This window comes from Bufo gargarizans, chromosome 4 (assembly GCF_014858855.1).
Source record: "Bufo gargarizans isolate SCDJY-AF-19 chromosome 4, ASM1485885v1, whole genome shotgun sequence".
Classification (NCBI taxonomy): Eukaryota; Metazoa; Chordata; class Amphibia; order Anura; family Bufonidae; genus Bufo; species Bufo gargarizans.
The window spans coordinates 146,524,764-146,543,781 of NC_058083.1; the positions used below are offsets into that span (position 1 = coordinate 146,524,764).

The 19,018-nt window shown below is 40.6% G+C and overlaps 1 protein-coding gene across 12 annotated transcripts in view; it reads left to right on the forward strand.

Annotated features, from left to right (window-relative positions):
- The window catches only part of MBNL1 (muscleblind like splicing regulator 1), a 207,134-nt gene that overhangs the window by 29,993 nt on the left and 158,123 nt on the right, over window positions 1-19,018 (forward strand). For 9 of the 12 annotated variants that reach the window (XM_044292197.1, XM_044292203.1, XM_044292200.1 and 6 more), the window contains exon 2: window positions 845-1,772. The exons of 1 other annotated variant lie outside the window; for it this stretch is intronic. In XM_044292197.1, the coding sequence (XP_044148132.1) occupies window positions 1,599-1,772 (174 nt within the window). In that variant the 5' untranslated portion in view covers window positions 845-1,598. 2 more of the 12 variants (XM_044292198.1, XM_044292199.1) reach the window with 2 other exon arrangements.

Below are 19,018 nucleotides of genomic sequence, written 5' to 3' on the forward strand. Positions count from 1 at the left end.
TTTTTTTTTTCTTTGACGGTATAGAGAACTTTTGTTCATAACCTGACCAGTTTGTGGTATATTGAAAAGTGTCCGTCTGGTGAGCAGCCTAGCTTTCCAGTGCAGGCTAAGGCTGGTCTGTGTGCTTATAGTTAAGAAGGAAGTGACTGTGATCGGTCTGAAGAATGCACCATTTATAAACACCCCTCCTTTCCTTTTATACTCATGTGCGAGATGTAGCAGAGCGAACGCAGGCAGTACACAAGGCAGAGCAGGCTGCGCAGGAGAGCGGACTCAGCCTGGAAGTGATCTGCAGTCCTAGGGCTTTGCCTTTCCATCTAGTGATTTTCCAAGCGCTTCTGCTTCTCTTTTCGTCCCCCCGCCCGCCCTCCCTTCTTGTAAAGGGGAGGCTGTTTTATTGGAAAATAACCTCGTTCAGCCCATTAACTGCATGCTGCATGTCGGGCAGATCGAAAACCTCCATGCAAAAAGCTGATGCAGAAGACTTCTTTACATTTGATGGATATTTTCTCTGCTTATTGCATAGTAATGAGCTTCTGACAGGCGCGACCTTTCATAAGACAGCCCACATTATTGGCTTTCTGCCCAGAATATTGCTGCAACATTATCTGTGATTGGTTATCTTCCTATCATGCATTGCTTCACAAGGGAAGCTGCCTTTTTTTTTTTTTTTAAATAAACCTACGATGGCTGGCTGCAATATGCTACTCTGTAAGTATTTTGCATGGGGGAAAACAGGCGAGCTTAGATTCCACGTTGTAGCCACATGGGAGAGCGGGTGAAAGTACAGGAGAAAGTAAAGTGCTGCTTGGTTAAAATGGTAACATGTTTGTTTTTTCTACAGGTTGGTACTAAGAAGTGCCTTTCCTGACGTCTCTGCTGCTTGGACCCGCTTGTAGAGCAGCTTCTGCTTTTTTGCCTTGCTTGCTGCCAGCTACACTGCAACGAGAGCCCAGCCACCCTCCTCATCTAGACAACCCCCCTCCCCAATTCTGTTCTTAATCAAGAGAAATCCTGGTGCATAAGGCACCGTCTTATACTGTTCTGTAGTAGAATCCAAACTGAGGTATCTGCTTCTGTAAGACGAAATCAAGGACAGACAGACACAGGGGATAGAGAGAGAGGGAGAGAACACCTCTATTATTATCCTACAGCAAAGCATCTATATATGCCAAGCTAATCAATACCCAACCCGACCGAATCGCCAGTTCAGCTGCGTGGAGATTACCTCTCAGAAAACTTTATACTGAGAGGACTTTTTGAAAAATTTATTCCGGCGCAGGGGCTGCCACGTTTTCAAGCTTGCATTTTGGGTTGACTATCGGAACACCGAATGGGCAACTGAAAGTACGGAGAAGTTGCGGGGCCTGGGCAATGATACTCACCACCGAATGATTTTAAGATCACGGATCACATCATCTCTGAAGAACGAGAGCGGGACATCTGTATGCAGATACGCACAGCACAGATTTACAATTTAAAAACCACACGGAAAAAAAAAAGAGAGGACGACTGGAATTTGCCTTTATCTCTCGACTTCAGAGACGTGGTTGTTCTTCTTCGTTTTCTTTTTAAAAAACTACCTTTAAGTTTTAAGTATGGCTGTTAGCGTGGCACCGATTCGGGACACAAAATGGCTAACGTTGGAAGTGTGTCGGGAGTTCCAGAGAGGGACTTGTTCACGGCCAGACACAGAATGTAAATTTGCACACCCATCAAAAAGCTGCCAAGTTGAAAATGGACGAGTAATTGCCTGCTTTGATTCATTGAAAGTGAGTAAACATTCCCATCTATTTTAAGGGTGAACACCCATTGTAGTCTTGTATTAACTGCAAAGTGAAATACGACACCGCAGTATTATATATATATATATATATATATATATATATATATATATAGTGTGCCTGTGTACGTTTGTGCACTGTAGAGCTGAATTTGTCATTTATCTGGTTCTTCACTGCACTATGATTGATTACTTATGATAACTCAGGTCAGCAGACTGCAGTTAGCTGCAGTCCTATGTAAAACTACGGACAACACATAATCAGTTATGCTACATTTGACAAACTCAGCTTTGCTACATCTACTCTGTATTCTGTATTAATCAGATAGATACTATTATATATCTATAAATCTCCAGGATGATATATGGAATGTTCTTATATAAAGTAAAAAATAATAATATTGGCAACGCTTCAAAAATCCCAAAAGTGAGGACTTTATTAAGCCCATATAGATACATATATATATATAAAGACAGTCTTCACTGTGTTGGATTGTGGAGGAGCTGCCCATTATATCTATAATTACAATGTCGATAATGGTTCTCACTGTGTTCAGGTCGTCATTTCCATTCTTCTCCATCAATTACCATTTGCATGTTATCCCAAGGTTGAGCTTTCACCCATAGGCTTTGTAAATGGAGGTCAGCATTCAATACCTGCTGTGTTATAGTTTGCCTCCACGATGTATTGCTTCGCTTGCTCAGTAATGGAAAAGTAGCTGCATCATTTTAAGGAAATACGCTGAACGACAAACTGGTATATTGGTGGTTTATTCGTTTATTACTCGTGATTTATGGGTGCTGTGCAAAATGACAGGATGACCGACAAAATATGTAGAGTGTGCATTTGAAAAGGAAGGCCATGTCCGGGCTGCATTTATTAGATATAATAAAAGCTGGTTGTGCGCTTGCTGGCCCAATTATAAGCCATTAAACTCCAGGACCACCCAAAAGGATCATGGCCTCTGTCTATAGTGACTACTTTTCAAATGCATAAAAGTGAGGGTTCCAGTATATTGTTATTGTCTTCTAGTTACATAGTAATGAGGGAATCATTTCAAAATGACTGTCTAGTTCATGTCTCTGAACAGAGATCATTTTAATATTATAGATTGCCCCCAAGGCAGTAGGGTCTCAGCGGCCGTGCTACATGTGAAGGGTGTACGTTTTGTGTTGACATGTTCTTGGTAGGGGATTAATATGACACTGAAGGTAGCCGAGTGAGTAGGGGCATGTCTGTCATTATACATTACTGATAAAGGTATTATTATAGGAGTCCTGATGTCAGTAATTTACTGAATGAGCCGGTAATTACTCTAGTTATATCTGTCAAGGGGGAGGGTAAGATTATTCAGATTGAGGGTTCATTTTTAAAAAATGCAAATCAATAAATTCTAGAATTTGCATGTGGCTAGATATTTAGATGGATAAATAGAGAGAAAGAAAGAAAATAGGTAGAAGATAGATAGATAGATAGATAGATAGATAGATAGATAGATAATAGATATGAGATACATAGGCAGGCAGGTAGATAGATGATAGATAGATAGATAGAGAGATAGATAATAGATAGAGAGATAGATAATAGATAGAGAGATAGATAATAGATAGATAATAGATAGAGTAATAGATAGAGTAATAGATAGAGTAATAGATAATAGATAGATAGATAATAGATAATAGATAGATAGATAATAGATAGATAGATAATAGATAGATAGATAGATAATAGAAAGGTAGATAATATATGATAGATAGATGAATAGATAGACAGACAGAGATATAGATAATAGATAGATAATAGATGATAGATAGATGAATAGATAGATAATAGATAGATAGATAATAGATTAGATAGATAGATAACAGATAGATGAATGGATGAATAGATAGATAGATGATAGATAGAATAGATAGATAACAGATAGATAGATAGATAGATAGATAGATGAATGGATGAATAGATAGATAGATAATAGATAGAATAGATAGATAGATAGATAACAGATAGATAGAATAGATAGATAGATAGATAGATAGATAGATAGATAGATGAATAGATAGATACTGTAGTCACAAAAGTGTGTGCACTAAAAGAGAACAAGATGGTATCTTTCAGTGGTCGTGACCTGGAAACCCCACAGCTAGACATATTCAGAAGCTGACCTCAATGGATATTCTACACCGACATCTCTCTATCCCGTTAATCACTTGCATGGTTTGCTTTAAATATAAGCTGCTCTCACCCCGTGATCACTCGCTTTCATCTATACAGAATCTCCCTGTGGAATACTGGTCAGCAGCCTCTTGCTTTCTTATACCTGATGGGGTTCAGGTTTACAGGTTTTGGTAGTGACCCCAGTTTAACATGCATGTACAGTAACATGTGAAGGAGAAGATGACTACACCGTGGTAATATACTGTATTATGTAGATTTATTGTAACCTGGTTTACAAAGACAGTACTTGTGCAGGTTGGATTTAGGGGAATTAACCCTTAAATGGAGGTCACCATTCAATATTTGCCGGGACCCCCGCCGATCAGATGTTTGAGAAGGCACCAGCGCTCCTGTGAGTGCCGCGGCCTCCTCACCGTGCTGTACATTGTATGGTTGCTGTGCTTGGTATCACGCTCAGTCCTATTCACTACAAAGGAGCTGAGCTGCTCTTAGGCCATATGACCGCTGTACATGTCATCACTGGCCTAGGGAAAGCAGAGAAACGCTGTGGCACTACTGTCAGCACCGGTGCCTTCTCAAAAAGTGTCAGACCCCCACTGATAAGATACTGACGATAGGACATCAGTATAAGAGTGTTGGAAGACCCTTTTAAGGGTTAATTCCCCCAAACCAAAACTTCACAAGTATTTGTAAATCAGGTTACAATAAATGTACATAGTATATTACCTAAGTGTAGTCATTTCCTTTCTACAGTATATGTTACTGTACATTTATGTTAAATTGGGGTCACTATCAATATAAACGTCTCGGAAAACCCCTGTTAGATAGCTGTAGATTGTGAGCGTCTGTTGTCTTCTGACCTTCTAGTAACCCACTTAAAGGGGTTATCCCATCTTAGACAATGGGGGCATATCGCTTGGATATGCCCCCATTGTCTGATAGGTGCAGGTCCCACCTCTGGGGACCCGCACCTACAAAGAGAACAGAGCGAAGAAAGTTGAGTAGGGCGCACCGCGCATGCGCAGCCGCCCTCCATTCATTTCTATGGAGCTGCCGAAAATAGCTGAGCGCTGGCTCGGCTATTTCCCTTGGCCCCATAGAAATGAATGGGAACGGTGGCCGCGCATGCGCTGTGTGCTCCCATTCACTTCAATGGGAGAGGCGGGGAGCTGCGCCTGGTGGTGGACGGACCCTGGGAAACCCGGGGTCCTCCAGCCACAACTCTCCCCGGCTCTGTTCTCCTTGTAGGTGCGGTTCCCAGAGGTGGGACCCGCCCCTATCAGACAATGGGGGCATATCCTAGCGATATACCCCCATTGTCTAAGATGGGATAACCCCTTTAAAGAGGACCTCTCACTTCTGGTGACATGTCCATTTTATTAAATAAATAAAACTAGAAATACATTTCTAGGTGGAATAACGGAACAATGGCAAAATGAAAAAAATCAAAGAAAATATGTTCCTGTATTGTTATTTTTCATTTTAATACAATTATTTCATAAAATACTTTAATGGCAAACTTGACAGCTCTTCTTTAACCAAGGACGCTATATTGACTTTAGCACAAAAGAACTCTGGTGGCCATTTTGGACGGTGTAATAAATTTCTATCATTCGATGGATCACGTAGACTTCTTTCACAGATATTATAACTTGTGAGGTTTTTATATGCCTAGGGATTTCAACCAGGAAAATGTTTGTCTACATGCTTTCAACAATGAGATAGGATCCTGATGAATATAACTTCTGGGCTGTACTAGGCCTCAGCATTTTGTCAGAATCCAGCATTGGCTTCAACTCAAGTCATTTCAACTGCAATAAAACAGGCACGGTATAGACATCCTTGCCATGTGCCATGTCGTCACTATCACTAGATATGAATTTTTCATAGGTTCCTCTAGACAGTCATTAAAATGCAGTTAGTTACTTTGTAAAGTTATTAGTTCCAGTTAGTTTTAATATGAACATTGTACTTTGCTTATTACTGTGTCTTCTTCTACATCCAAAGTCATATTCAGACTTCTGCTAGTACAGTAGCTGCCTGACATGACTGCTTCATCTGCAGTATTCTCAGACATCAGTTTCTGCTGCATTATATTAATAAAAGCTAAAGGTTTTCTGAGACATTATAACTGATGACCTATTCTCAGGATAGGTCATCAGTATCTGATCGGTGGGGGTCAGACACCCGGTACCCCCGCCAATCAGCTATTAGAGAAGGCATCGATGCTCCTGTGAGCGCCACAACCTTCTCCAGCTTTTCCTAGGCCAGTGATGACAAATTCATCAGTCACGAGGCCTAGTTGCAGCTTCCCTCTTTGTTCAATACCAAGCACAGCTTCTATACAATGTATGGCACTGTGCTTGGTGAGCAGCGAAGAAGGCCATTGCACTCATCGGTGGAGGTCCTGGGTGTTGGACCCCCGCCGATCAAATACTAATGACCTCTCCAGAGGATCCAAGGGACTGCTGAAGATATAGCTGAATACAGCACTCAGCTATTTCAAACACTCCCAGAGTTTGAATGGAGTAGCAATGTGCTTTCATGACCACTGCTTCTTTCAGACGGTGGACGTGGGGTCTACATTCTCATGATCAAGGTAGGGGGTTCCAGCAGACAGACCCCCACCGAACAGACACTTTTTACCTATCCTGTGAATTGTGTGATTTTAGGACAACCCGTTTATGGGTTCATGGAAGATAATGTTTGAGACCAATGTAAGGCAATATCATAGTTGGGACAACCAAATGAACATGTGTATGGTACTTCTGCTGGAAACTTATAACCTGCTGCCGTAATGGGGGGACCACAAACAGCCCTAAGATGGTTGCCATTACTTTTTGCTCATGATATTATTATTATTTATTATTAAAGCACCATTCATTCCATAGTTCTGTACATATGATATGGAGTATACATCCATAATACAGACAATTGCACTAAGCATGAACAAGACGAGTTACAAACTGGTACAGAAGGAGAGAGGGCCCTGCCCGTGAGGGCTTACAATCTACAAGGTATGGAGGAAGGACACAGTAGGTGAGGGTAAGGCTGGTCATGGTGGTATAGAGGCAGCAGGGTCACTGGTTGTAGGCTTGTCTAAAGAGGTACCTTTTTAGGTTTCTTTTGAAGGATTCCTCAATAAAGTTTTTATTTTTTAATAAATGTATGTTATTGTCTTGTATAAATCTTTAAGATTGACAACAGTTGCTACATGATGTCTACTGAACTTTGTATAACTGAATTATTCTGCTCTGTAGAACATTATTGATATTGGCTTTTTACTTTTATGTTTCTATTTGGGTTTAGTCTCTTTTACATGCTTTATAATTGGCCTTTGAATTAATTTAGCTTGGACACTGATGGGATGAAGTTTCTGATTAACAATTATATATGAGGCATCAACTGCACAACATAAAATGTACAAGGTCATCAAAGGGTGCAATGGAGAAAACTTATAGTAATACACTGTACGGCCAGGGGAACATTTCCTTTAATGTTCAAAGCAGATGTCTAAACATTTAACATAATGGTTCATTATGATTGCTTTTATGTCTTGTTCTTTAGAGTAGAAGATTTTCATTTTCACCCGGCTGTAAATTTTGCTTATTTGTGGAACTTTATGTTCCAATGTGCCTTAAAGGCCCGAGAACATTTGGGATACCGATACAGCTTGTTACTCCATGTCCCTGTATGTACATCCCATGTAAATGATGACTGTATAGGTTCAGCAAAGTATAATGCCTGGGGTCTCAGGTTTCTTTTTTCGATGGGGGCGGGGGAAGGGGGTCCATTCTATATTTAGAATAGGAGATTGGCTACTGTATTATATTCAAAGGACACCCTATGGCATGGTGTTACCCTTCAGCTGTGCTTTTCAGTTTTTGGCTAAAATCCCAGGAGCCTTATATTAAGTAGTGCAGAGTTTCTACTGCGGGATGATGGTAAAGGGCAACCATTCAAAATAGTCAGTACAGTATTTATGAGTACAATCTATGCACATCTATCAAATCAGAGGGCTTTTTCTCAAATACAGCTTCGGCTATTCCTGTCGGGAGTGGAAGATGAATAGTGTACAGTACTAAATATTGTCGTTGATGTGTGAAAAATACCAAACTAACACGTACCAATAACACACACCACATTATGGTAATAACACATAAAATAATGCTTTATTACATCACATTAAAATTAGTCAAACATAGTATGAAATAAAAGGTGGCAATCGCTTACAAGAAGGAAGTAGGAACTATAGTATCGCCACTCAGTGCCAAACAAAGCTACTACAGGATTAATGGCCATGCCAGAACCTAATCTACACAAGTGACACAGTTAGATATGACAATGTGCAAAATGTATGAATCCCATATCCATAATAAATAGAGGCACAAAACAATGGTGAAATTAAAATAGTTCATACAGACCGCTATGCTGCTCCACCCCAACATGTTTCATATCTCTTCCAGGATAATTGTAAGTGATTCCTAACTTTTATTTAATACTATGTTTGTCTGTGTAATTTAATGTGGTCTAAAAAAGCATTATATTATATTTTATCCTTATTATCCGTATTATGGTGTTAGGTATATTCTGTATATAGATAGATAGATAGTACTATATCAGGGTGGATTTGATTTAAATCAAACTGATTTAAATCACTAGTCAGTAAGGCTTGATTTAAATCCTAGTTTTCTACATAAAGACTAATTCTTGCTGGTATAACTTATAATATGCAGGTAGATGAAGATTTTTAGAATAAAAATTTTTCATATTAGTTTAATTAGGTTGATTCTGTATTCATAGGTTTGTAGAAGTTAGGATTAAGGTCTTTTTCTCAACTCTATTCATGTTATAACATTTTTGCTGTGAAGAAGAGGCATGTGATCTCTGCTGAGTCAAATTCAGTTTTGAGAACTGCAAAAGTAAACCAAGCATCTGTGATAATATCTTGTAGGCAGAGAAACTGCCCAATAATCTTACAAAAGCCTCTGGAAGAGCATGACATTGTGAATGGATTAATGGAGTTTATTTACCCCCAAAAAAAATAACATATACAGCCTTATTCTACATAATTAAAAAACTAATCTTTAATTCATGATGAAATAACCTTTGGATGGTATTATATTTTCCTCAAAAAGCATTTTATATATATATATATATATATATATATATATATGAAAAAAAGGTGATTTAAATAAAAAAATCTGATTTAAATAAAAAAAATAAGATATATATATATATATATATTTTTTAAATCATTGATTTTTATCCACCCGTACTGTATATAATATAATTTTTTATGCTTTTTGTTTATATGGCACCAATATATTCTACGTCTGTACAGAGATTGTCACATCAGTCCATGTCTCCAATAGTACTCAAAATCTTTCAAACATTTATAAACACTAGGACCGGTTTCCCGTTAAGGCTAGTTTAACATCTGTGACAGACCCTCTGGAGAGCTCTTCCAGTAGAGAACAGCCTGACAGAATGCTCCGGATCCAGCATTGCCCGATACTGACGTTCTACCTGCTCGACCCCATTGACTATAATGGGGTCCGGAAGAGCTCTGGCTGCTGCCTGGCAAATATGCTCAGAATAGATCGGACAAAAACCACTGCTGGAACTGCCGTCCGGAACACCCAACCACAAATGTGAAAGCAGCCTAAGCCAACTACACTACCACAGGGATGCCCAACCTGCGGCCCTCCAGCTGTTGCAAAACTACCAGTATTCCTGGACAGCCTACAGCTATTAGGGCATGTTGAGAGCTGTAGTTTTGCAACAGTTGGAGGGCTGCAGGTTGAGCATCCCTGCTTTATCTGTGACAATGTTACAGATTTTCAAATTTTTGTGTAATAATAGTTTATCAGTAGAGGAAAAGATATTATCATTGTACATGCCGCAGATAAAAATGACTATTATCAGAGGCATGATGGGCAGATCTAAATTCTCGTGGTGACATTTCCATAGGCAATAGATGGATTGCACTGACCAGCGTATCTACGTTGTGGATCTCTCTCTGCATCATGATACACTTTAGATATATTTTGCATTCTGACTGCAGTTAAGCCAAGCCTCTCATTCGTATGCACTGAGGCTGTATGCAGAGTCTCATACTAAAGAGCTGCTTTACCAGTCCTTCTGTCTGCCAGTAACATGGAGTTAAAAATGTGACCATGACAATGTTGGAAGAAAATAATGTATCTGCAGGGTCAAAGGAAGCCAAATCTGACTCATCAGAAGCCACATGTAAGAAATTCAGCTTTAACTACCTCAGTCCCTGACTAAAACAGATAGGGACTGCTAATCAGTACACCAAGTCTCAGCTTCCTGGACTCCTGTAGGGTAGTTTTAAATGATGTATAAATGGCAAATGTTATATATAAAATCAGATGTAAAATATAACATACAATACAAATCCCATCAGCTAGCTAAAAAGATATGGCGTCATTTATCAATCTGGTGTAAAGTAGAACTGGCCCATAGCAATCAGATTCCACCTTTCATTTTCCAAAGGAGATGTGAAAAATGAATGCTGGAATCTGATTGGTTGCTATGGGCCAGTTCTACTTTACACCAGTTTTATAAATGTCCTCCATATTCTGTAATGCCATGTTATGTTATGCCCATAGTTATCCTGAAATACAGTAGCATTACATCAGTATAATGTCAGTAAGTTCCTTTAAGCTGCTCTACTTCCATTCACCATACATCCTAACTCAGGGTGATGCCCTACCATATGGAAAGGCCTTCATCAGGATGAGCGAATCATTCTGTACTACAGTCCTCTACAATGTCAGTTACTATGCACTGCTACCAGATTTCTACATAGGCTCTATTGCATTATTCTGTGCACCAGTGTCGACAATATGAAGGTATTTCTGGAGGTAACTATTAGGAACAGATGATACGGTGCACCTTATGGAGCTGAACATCACTGTTCAAGGCATGGTAACTTGGGTTTATCTGACAAAGGTAATTCCGTTCCCTCAGATTAGTGTTTTCTACAATCTGAAGTAGATTCTGTTTTCTCACTTTAAAGGGGTTTCCATGATTTTGATACTTATGGCCTTAGTGGTGTGTCAAGGGGAGTGGGGGGGGGGGGGGATCAGCCGCTGGGTGCCAGCTGTCAGGGGGGTGCCAGATGTAATGATTACTTCCATCAATACAGATGGCCTTTCCTTCACCTCAATGGAAGCAGCACCACAGTTATCAGCTCCTCCCAATACTTAATGGACGGAGCTGTGTATTTCCAGTGCTGACTTCTGGGATGAAGCTACAAGGTGATCGGCAGGGCTGCTTGGTGTTGGACCCCACCCATCTGATGTTGATATCCTATACTGAGGACAGGCCATTAATACCAAAATCCTGGACAACCCCTTTTATCAGTGTGTTTAAATGTACAATTGAGTAGTTTTAGACTAAGCCAAATTATACTAAGCTTAAGGCTGGGCATCCATTTTACATACTGTTGGCCGAACACACATATGTGTGCATGCACATCTTACAGTAAGATCTTGTCAGACACCTCTAGGATCAGCTTATCTCCGGAGAGCCAAAGAAAAACAGTTTTATCCTTCCCTTTCTTGCCATTGGGGAAGAATCAGTGGGGCCCCATTAGATGGCCAGCCCATCTGGTTGAAATTTGCATTATACATCTAAATTGTATGATTAGCTTAAGAATTGCCCACTACAGGGTTGAGACTCTATGTATGACTTTAAAGGGGATGTCCAGCTATGTCCGAACCCATAGAGGGAAAATACACTTACCTGCTTGCCGCTGGATTCTGACTCCTTCGGTTTACCATACTCAAGTCCCAGCTTGTCATCTACCGGAGTGGATTGAGGTCAAGCGTGCCACTACCGTCACTGGCAAAACCGAGACCCATCAGGTTCTTAAGTTGACATACAAGGAACCGAAGAGCAATGACCCGAAGCCAGACCCCAGTGGCAGGGAGCAGGTAACTCCAAACATACCAGTCCAAAAATTATTTTAAAGAGGACCTTTTACCGATTATGACACTGTGAACTAAGTATACAGACATGAAGAGCGGCGCCCGGGGATCTCACTGCACTTACTATTATCCCCGGGCGCCACTCCGTTCTCCTGCTATGCCCTCCGGTATCTCCGGTCATAAAGTTATGGTAGGCGGAGTCTGCCCTTGTTCTTCTGTAGCGTTGGCCAATCGCATTGCAGAGCTCACAGCCTGGGAGAAAATAACCTCCCAGGCTGTGAGCTCTGCGCTGCGATTGGCCAGCGCTAGAGCAGAACAAGGGCAGACTCCGCCTACCATAACTTAGTGACTGAAATCTCTGCCTACTATAACTTAGTGACCGGAGATACCGGAGCGGGAGCATAGCAGGAGAACGTAGCGGCACCCAGGGATAATAGTAAGTTCAGTGAGATCCCCGGGCGCCGCTCTACATGTCTGTATACTTAGTTCACATTGTCATAATCGGTGAAAGGTCCTCTTTAAAGCTGGACAACCCGTTTAATATTTATTTTTAGACTTCTTACAGAAATTTGTTGAACATATATGTATTCAATGATCTTGGCAGAAAACATTTACTAATAAGATACATTTCAAACTGAAGTACCTATTTGTTTATTTTGGGTGAAATGTCAAAAAAAATTGAAAACTGGATAGATACATAGATATATATGATAGATAGATAGATAGATAGATAATAGATAGATAAATTTGATAGATAGATAGATCGATACATAGATAGATATACGGTATATGATAGATATATATGATAGATAAATATGTAGATAGATAGATACAGATATGAGATACATATTGATAGATAGATAGATAGATAGATAGATAGATACATAGATACATAGATAGATAGCTAGATAGATAGATAGATAGATAGATATGATAGATAAATATGTAGATAGATGAAAACAGATATGAGATTCTGGACATTGCTGTACTTGTCACGGGTGTTTACTTCTGTATTCTGCATTTTCTAATGCTGTTTTTAAACTGTTCAAACTTGGCCTAGAAATGAAAAGCTCGTGAATGATCAACAGACACTTGTTTCTCCCTTTAAGACTTTTTCAGTGTACTGAAGGTCGATTCATGGCTTTGGACTGTGAGGCTGGAGTCAGGTTGCATCGTACTTTTACAGTCATGCCATGTAAATGTATGATGGAAAAAATGAAGTAACTCCAGAAATAAGGTCCTCATTCACATGTCACTTTCAGATTCATGAAAAGGGGTCAGCGTTCTCGGCAAGATCCACAGCAGAGTGTATTATAGGTAATAACCCGTGGTAGCCCACTTGTTGAAGCTGACTGTAATATATGCAGACACACCATATAGGACACTTATCTCCTGCATACAGAAGTGATCTCATTTCATTAATTTCTAGCTTGCAAAGGTACTGAACACCCAGTATATACAGTACAAAGGGGGGGGGGGGCATATTTGTGGCACAGATTGTGGCGTAAAGGTCCTTTTTGCCGCAATCTGCGACTTTTCCCCGCTCACGCAGGTTAAAAAAGTGGGTGTGGCCTGGAATGAGACGGGCCCCTTTAGGCATAGAAAAAGGTCTAAGCTTGGAAACTGTCTTACATTTAGAAGCGGCAGTGGGCCGGCACCTCTACATAAGTGCGGCCGATCCACCACCAGTGCGGGGCCACAAGATGCTTACAATGCCTGGTGATATAGTCATGATAAACCAACTACACTGACCTGACAACCTTCAAATTGCTTGTCCGTGTTTTATCCTTATTGGGTGCCAGGAAAGGTGAAAGGGGTAATTCCAACGAATGTGGTGGTTTGTGACTCTCTGCATTGTTGACCAGTGCTGGATAAATATTGAGTTGATTGCTGAATTCATATATGGCCAAAGAATAGGACATATCACTAAAAAGCCATTTAAATCTAAAAATCATTGAGATCCTTTCTGCAGAAGTGACTTTTCTAACATCAATTACTTAAGCCTTGTGGGAAATTAGAATAAAAGTTGGCACAGAACACAGTAAATTAGGTCACGGCGAAATATGTGCATCACAAGTTGTGCATTATACCTACATTCTAGTCCGTTTAACCCACAAAGTCCCCATTCTGCAGAATTTAAGTAAAACCCTCAGCTCTGACTTTCAAATAGTAACTAAATACAGAGATCCAGAGCTTGTGTTTGGATGGTGACATTGTGAATTTTACCTTAGTCATGGCCTTTCTGTTGGCTGGTGGTCACTGGATATGTCTGCATAGAAGGTATAAAATATAGATCATAAATAAATCAATATAATCAACTATGTATAGCTTATCAGTAGGGATGAGCGAACTCGAACTGTATAGTTCGGGTTCGTACCGAATTTTGGGGTGTCCGTGACACGGACCCGAACCCGGACATTTTCGTAAAAGTCCGGGTTCGGGTTCGGTGTTCGTCGCTTTCTTCGCGCTTTTGTGACGCTTTCTTGGCGCTTTTTGAAAGGCTGCAAAGCAGCCAATCAACAAGCGTCATACTACTTGCCCCAAGAGGCCATCACAGCCATGCCTACTATTGGCATGGCTGTGATTGGCCAGAGCACCATGTGACCCAGCCTCTATTTAAGCTGGAGTCACATAGCGCCGCCCGTCACTCTGCTCTGATTAGCGTAGGGAGAGGTTGCGGCTGCGACAGTAGGGCGAGATTAGGCAGATTAACTCCTCCAAAGGACTTGATTAACTGATCGATCTGCAGCTGTGGATCATTGAGCTGCTGATCCTCAATTGCTCACTGTTTTTAGGCTGCACAGACCGTTTGTCAGTCTCATTTTTCTGGGGTGATCGGCGGCCATTTTGTGTCTTGTGGTGCGCCAGCACAAGCTGCGACCAAGTGCATTTAACCCTCAATGGTGTGGTTGTTTTTTGGCTAAAGCCTACATCAGGGTGAAGCTGTCACACCAAGTGCATTTAACCAGCAATAGTCTGTTCATTTTTTGGCCATATCCCAGTCTAATTCTGTCACTAAATCCATACCGGTCACCCAGCGCCTAAATACTAGGCCTCAAATTTATATCCAGCTAAATCTGTCCCTAGTGCTGTAGCTGGGCGAGTTATTTAGTGTCCGTTCAAGCACATTTCTTGTTCTGGGTTGAAATACAATTCCCAATTTAGCAATTTCATAATTTAGTGGTTCCTGCTATATCAGAGCTATTTGAAATCTATCCCAAAAAGGGTATATAATATTGAAGGTGCACATTGGGTCATTCAGAATAACTTCACACACACCCGCTACTGTGTATTTCCAAGTCTAATTCTGTCACTAAACCCATACCTGTCACCCAGCGCCTAAATACTAGGCCTCAAATTTAAATCCCTCTAAATCTCTCGTTACCCACCGCTGTACTGTTGTTGCTGGGCAAGATATTTAGTGTCCGTCAAAGCACATTTTTTGTTCTGGGTTGAAGTACAATTCCCAATTTAGCAATTTCATAATTTAGTGGTTTCTGCTATATCAGAGCTATTTGAAATCTATCCCTAAAAGGGTATATAATATTGAAGGTGCACATAGGGTCATTCAGAATAACTTCACACACACGCTTCTGTGCATTTCCAAGTCTAATTCTGTCACTAAATCCATACCGGTGACCCAGCGCCTAAATACTAGGCCTCAAATTTAAATCCCTCTAAATCTCTCGTTACCCACCACTGTACTGTTGTTGCTGGGCAAGATATTTAGTGTCCGTCAAAGCACATTTTTTGTTCTGGGTTGAAGTACAATTCCCAATTTAGCAATTTCATAATTTAGTGGTTTCTGCTATATCAGAGCTATTTGAAATCTATCCCTAAAAGGGTATATAATATTGAAGGTGCACATAGGGTCATTCAGAATAACTTCACACACACGCTTCTGTGCATTTCCAAGTCTAATTCTGTCACTAAATCCATACCGGTGACCCAGCGCCTAAATACTAGGCCTCAAATTTAAATCCCTCTAAATCTCTCGTTACCCACCGCTGTACTGTTGTTGCTGGGCAAGATATTTAGTGTCCGTCAAAGCACATTTTTTGTTCTGGGTTGAAGTACAATTCCCAATTTAGCAATTTCATAATTTAGTGGTTTCTGCTATATCAGAGCTATTTGAAATCTATCCCTAAAAGGGTATATAATATTGAAGGTGCACATAGGGTCATTCAGAATAACTTCACACACACGCTTCTGTGCATTTCCAAGTCTAATTCTGTCACTAAATCCATACCGGTGACCCAGCGCCTAAATACTAGGCCTCAAATTTAAATCCCTCTAAATCTCTCGTTACCCACCGCTGTACTGTTGTTGCTGGGCAAGATATTTAGTGTCCGTCAAAGCACATTTTTTGTTCTGGGTTGAAGTACAATTCCCAATTTAGCAATTTCATAATTTAGTGGTTCCTGCTATATCAGAGCTATTTGAAATCTATCCCAAAAAGGGTATATAATATTGAAGGTGCACATTGGGTCATTCAGAATAACTTCACACACACCCGCTACTGTGTATTTCCAAGTCTAATTCTGTCACTAAACCCATACCTGTCACCCAGCGCCTAAATACTAGGCCTCAAATTTAAATCCCTCTAAATCTCTCGTTACCCACCGCTGTACTGTTGTTGCTGGGCAAGATATTTAGTGTCCGTCAAAGCACATTTTTTGTTCTGGGTTGAAGTACAATTCCCAATTTAGCAATTTCATAATTTAGTGGTTTCTGCTATATCAGAGCTATTTGAAATCTATCCCTAAAAGGGTATATAATATTGAAGGTGCACATAGGGTCATTCAGAATAACTTCACACACACGCTTCTGTGCATTTCCAAGTCTAATTCTGTCACTAAATCCATACCGGTGACCCAGCGCCTAAATACTAGGCCTCAAATTTAAATCCCTCTAAATCTCTCGTTACCCACCGCTGTACTGTTGTTGCTGGGCAAGATATTTAGTGTCCGTCAAAGCACATTTTTTGTTCTGGGTTGAAGTACAATTCCCAATTTAGCAATTTCATAATTTAGTGGTTTCTGCTATATCAGAGCTATTTGAAATCTATCCCTAAAAGGGTATATAATATTGAAGGTGCACATAGGGTCATTCAGAATAACTTCACACACACGCTTCTGTGCATTTCCAAGTCTAATTCTGTCACTAAATCCATACCGGTGACCCAGCGCCTAAATACTAGGCCTCAAATTTAAATCCCTCTAAATCTCTCGTTACCCACCACTGTACTGTTGTTGCTGGGCAAGATATTTAGTGTCCGTCAAAGCACATTTTTTGTTCTGGGTTGAAGTACAATTCCCAATTTAGCAATTTCATAATTTAGTGGTTCCTGCTATATCAGAGCTATTTGAAATCTATCCCAAAAAGGGTATATAATATTGAAGGTGCACATTGGGTCATTCAGAATAACTTCACACACACCCGCTACTGTGTATTTCCAAGTCTAATTCTGTCACTAAACCCATACCTGTCACCCAGCGCCTAAATACTAGGCCTCAAATTTAAATCCCTCTAAATCTCTCGTTACCCACCGCTGTACTGTTGTTGCTGGGCAAGATATTTAGTGTCCGTCAAAGCACATTTTTTGTTCTGGGTTGAAGTACAATTCCCAATTTAGCAATTTCATAATTTAGTGGTTTCTGCTATATCAGAGCTATTTGAAATCTATCCCTAAAAGGGTATATAATATTGAAGGTGCACATAGGGTCATTCAGAATAACTTCACACACACGCTTCTGTGCATTTCCAAGTCTAATTCTGTCACTAAATCCATACCGGTGACCCAGCGCCTAAATACTAGGCCTCAAATTTAAATCCCTCTAAATCTCTCGTTACCCACCAGCTGTACTGTTGTTGCTGGGCAAGATATTTAGTGTCCGTCAAAGCACATTTTTTGTTCTGGGTTGAAGTACAATTCCCAATTTAGCAATTTCATAATTTAGTGGTTCCTGCTATATCAGAGCTATTTGAAATCTATCCCAAAAAGGGTATATAATATTGAAGGTGCACATTGGGTCATTCAGAATAACTTCACACACACCCGCTACTGTGTATTTCCAAGTCTAATTCTGTCACTAAACCCATACCTGTCACCCAGCGCCTAAATACTAGGCCTCAAATTTAAATCCCTCTAAATCTCTCGTTACCGCTGTACTGTTGTAGCTGGGAAAGTTATTTAGTGCCCGTCAAAGCACATTTTTTGTTCTGGGTTGAAGTACAATTCCCAATTTAGCAATTTCATAATTTAGTGGTTCCTGCTATATCAGAGCTATTTGAAATCTATCCCAAAAAGGGTATATAATATTCAAGGTGCACATTGGGTCATTCAGAATAACTTCACACACACGCTTCTGTGCATTTCCAAGTCTAATTCTGTCACTAAATCCATACCGGTCACCCAGCGCCTAAATACTAGGCCTCAAATTTATATCCCGCTGAATTTGAATACAATACATTGGGCCAAATAATATATTTGTTGTTGTGGTGAACCATAACAATGAGAAAAACATCTAGTAAGGGACGCGGACGTGGACATGGTCGTGGTGGTGTTAGTGGACCCTCTGGTGCTGGGAGAGGACGTGGCCGTTCTGCCACATCCACACGTCCTAGTGTACCAACTACCTCAGGTCCCAGTAGCCGCCAGAATTTACAGCGATATATGGTGGGGCCCAATGCCGTTCTAAGGATGGTAAGGCCTGAGCAGGTACAGGCATTAGTCAATTGGGTGGCCGACAGTGGATCCAGCACGTTCACATTATCTCCCACCCAGTCTTCTGCAGAAAGCGCACAGATGGCGCCTGAAAACCAACCCCATCAGTCTGTCACATCACCCCCATGCATACCAGGGAAACTGTCTCAGCCTCAAGTTATGCAGCAGTCTCTTATGCTGTTTGAAGACTCCGCTGGCAGGGTTTCCCAAGGGCATCCACCTAGCCCTTCCCCAGCGGTGAAAGACATAGAATGCACTGACGCACAACCACTTATGTTTCCTGATGATGAGGACATGGGAATACCACCTCAGCATGTCTCTGATGATGACGAAACACAGGTGCCAACTGCTGCGTCTTTCTGCAGTGTGCA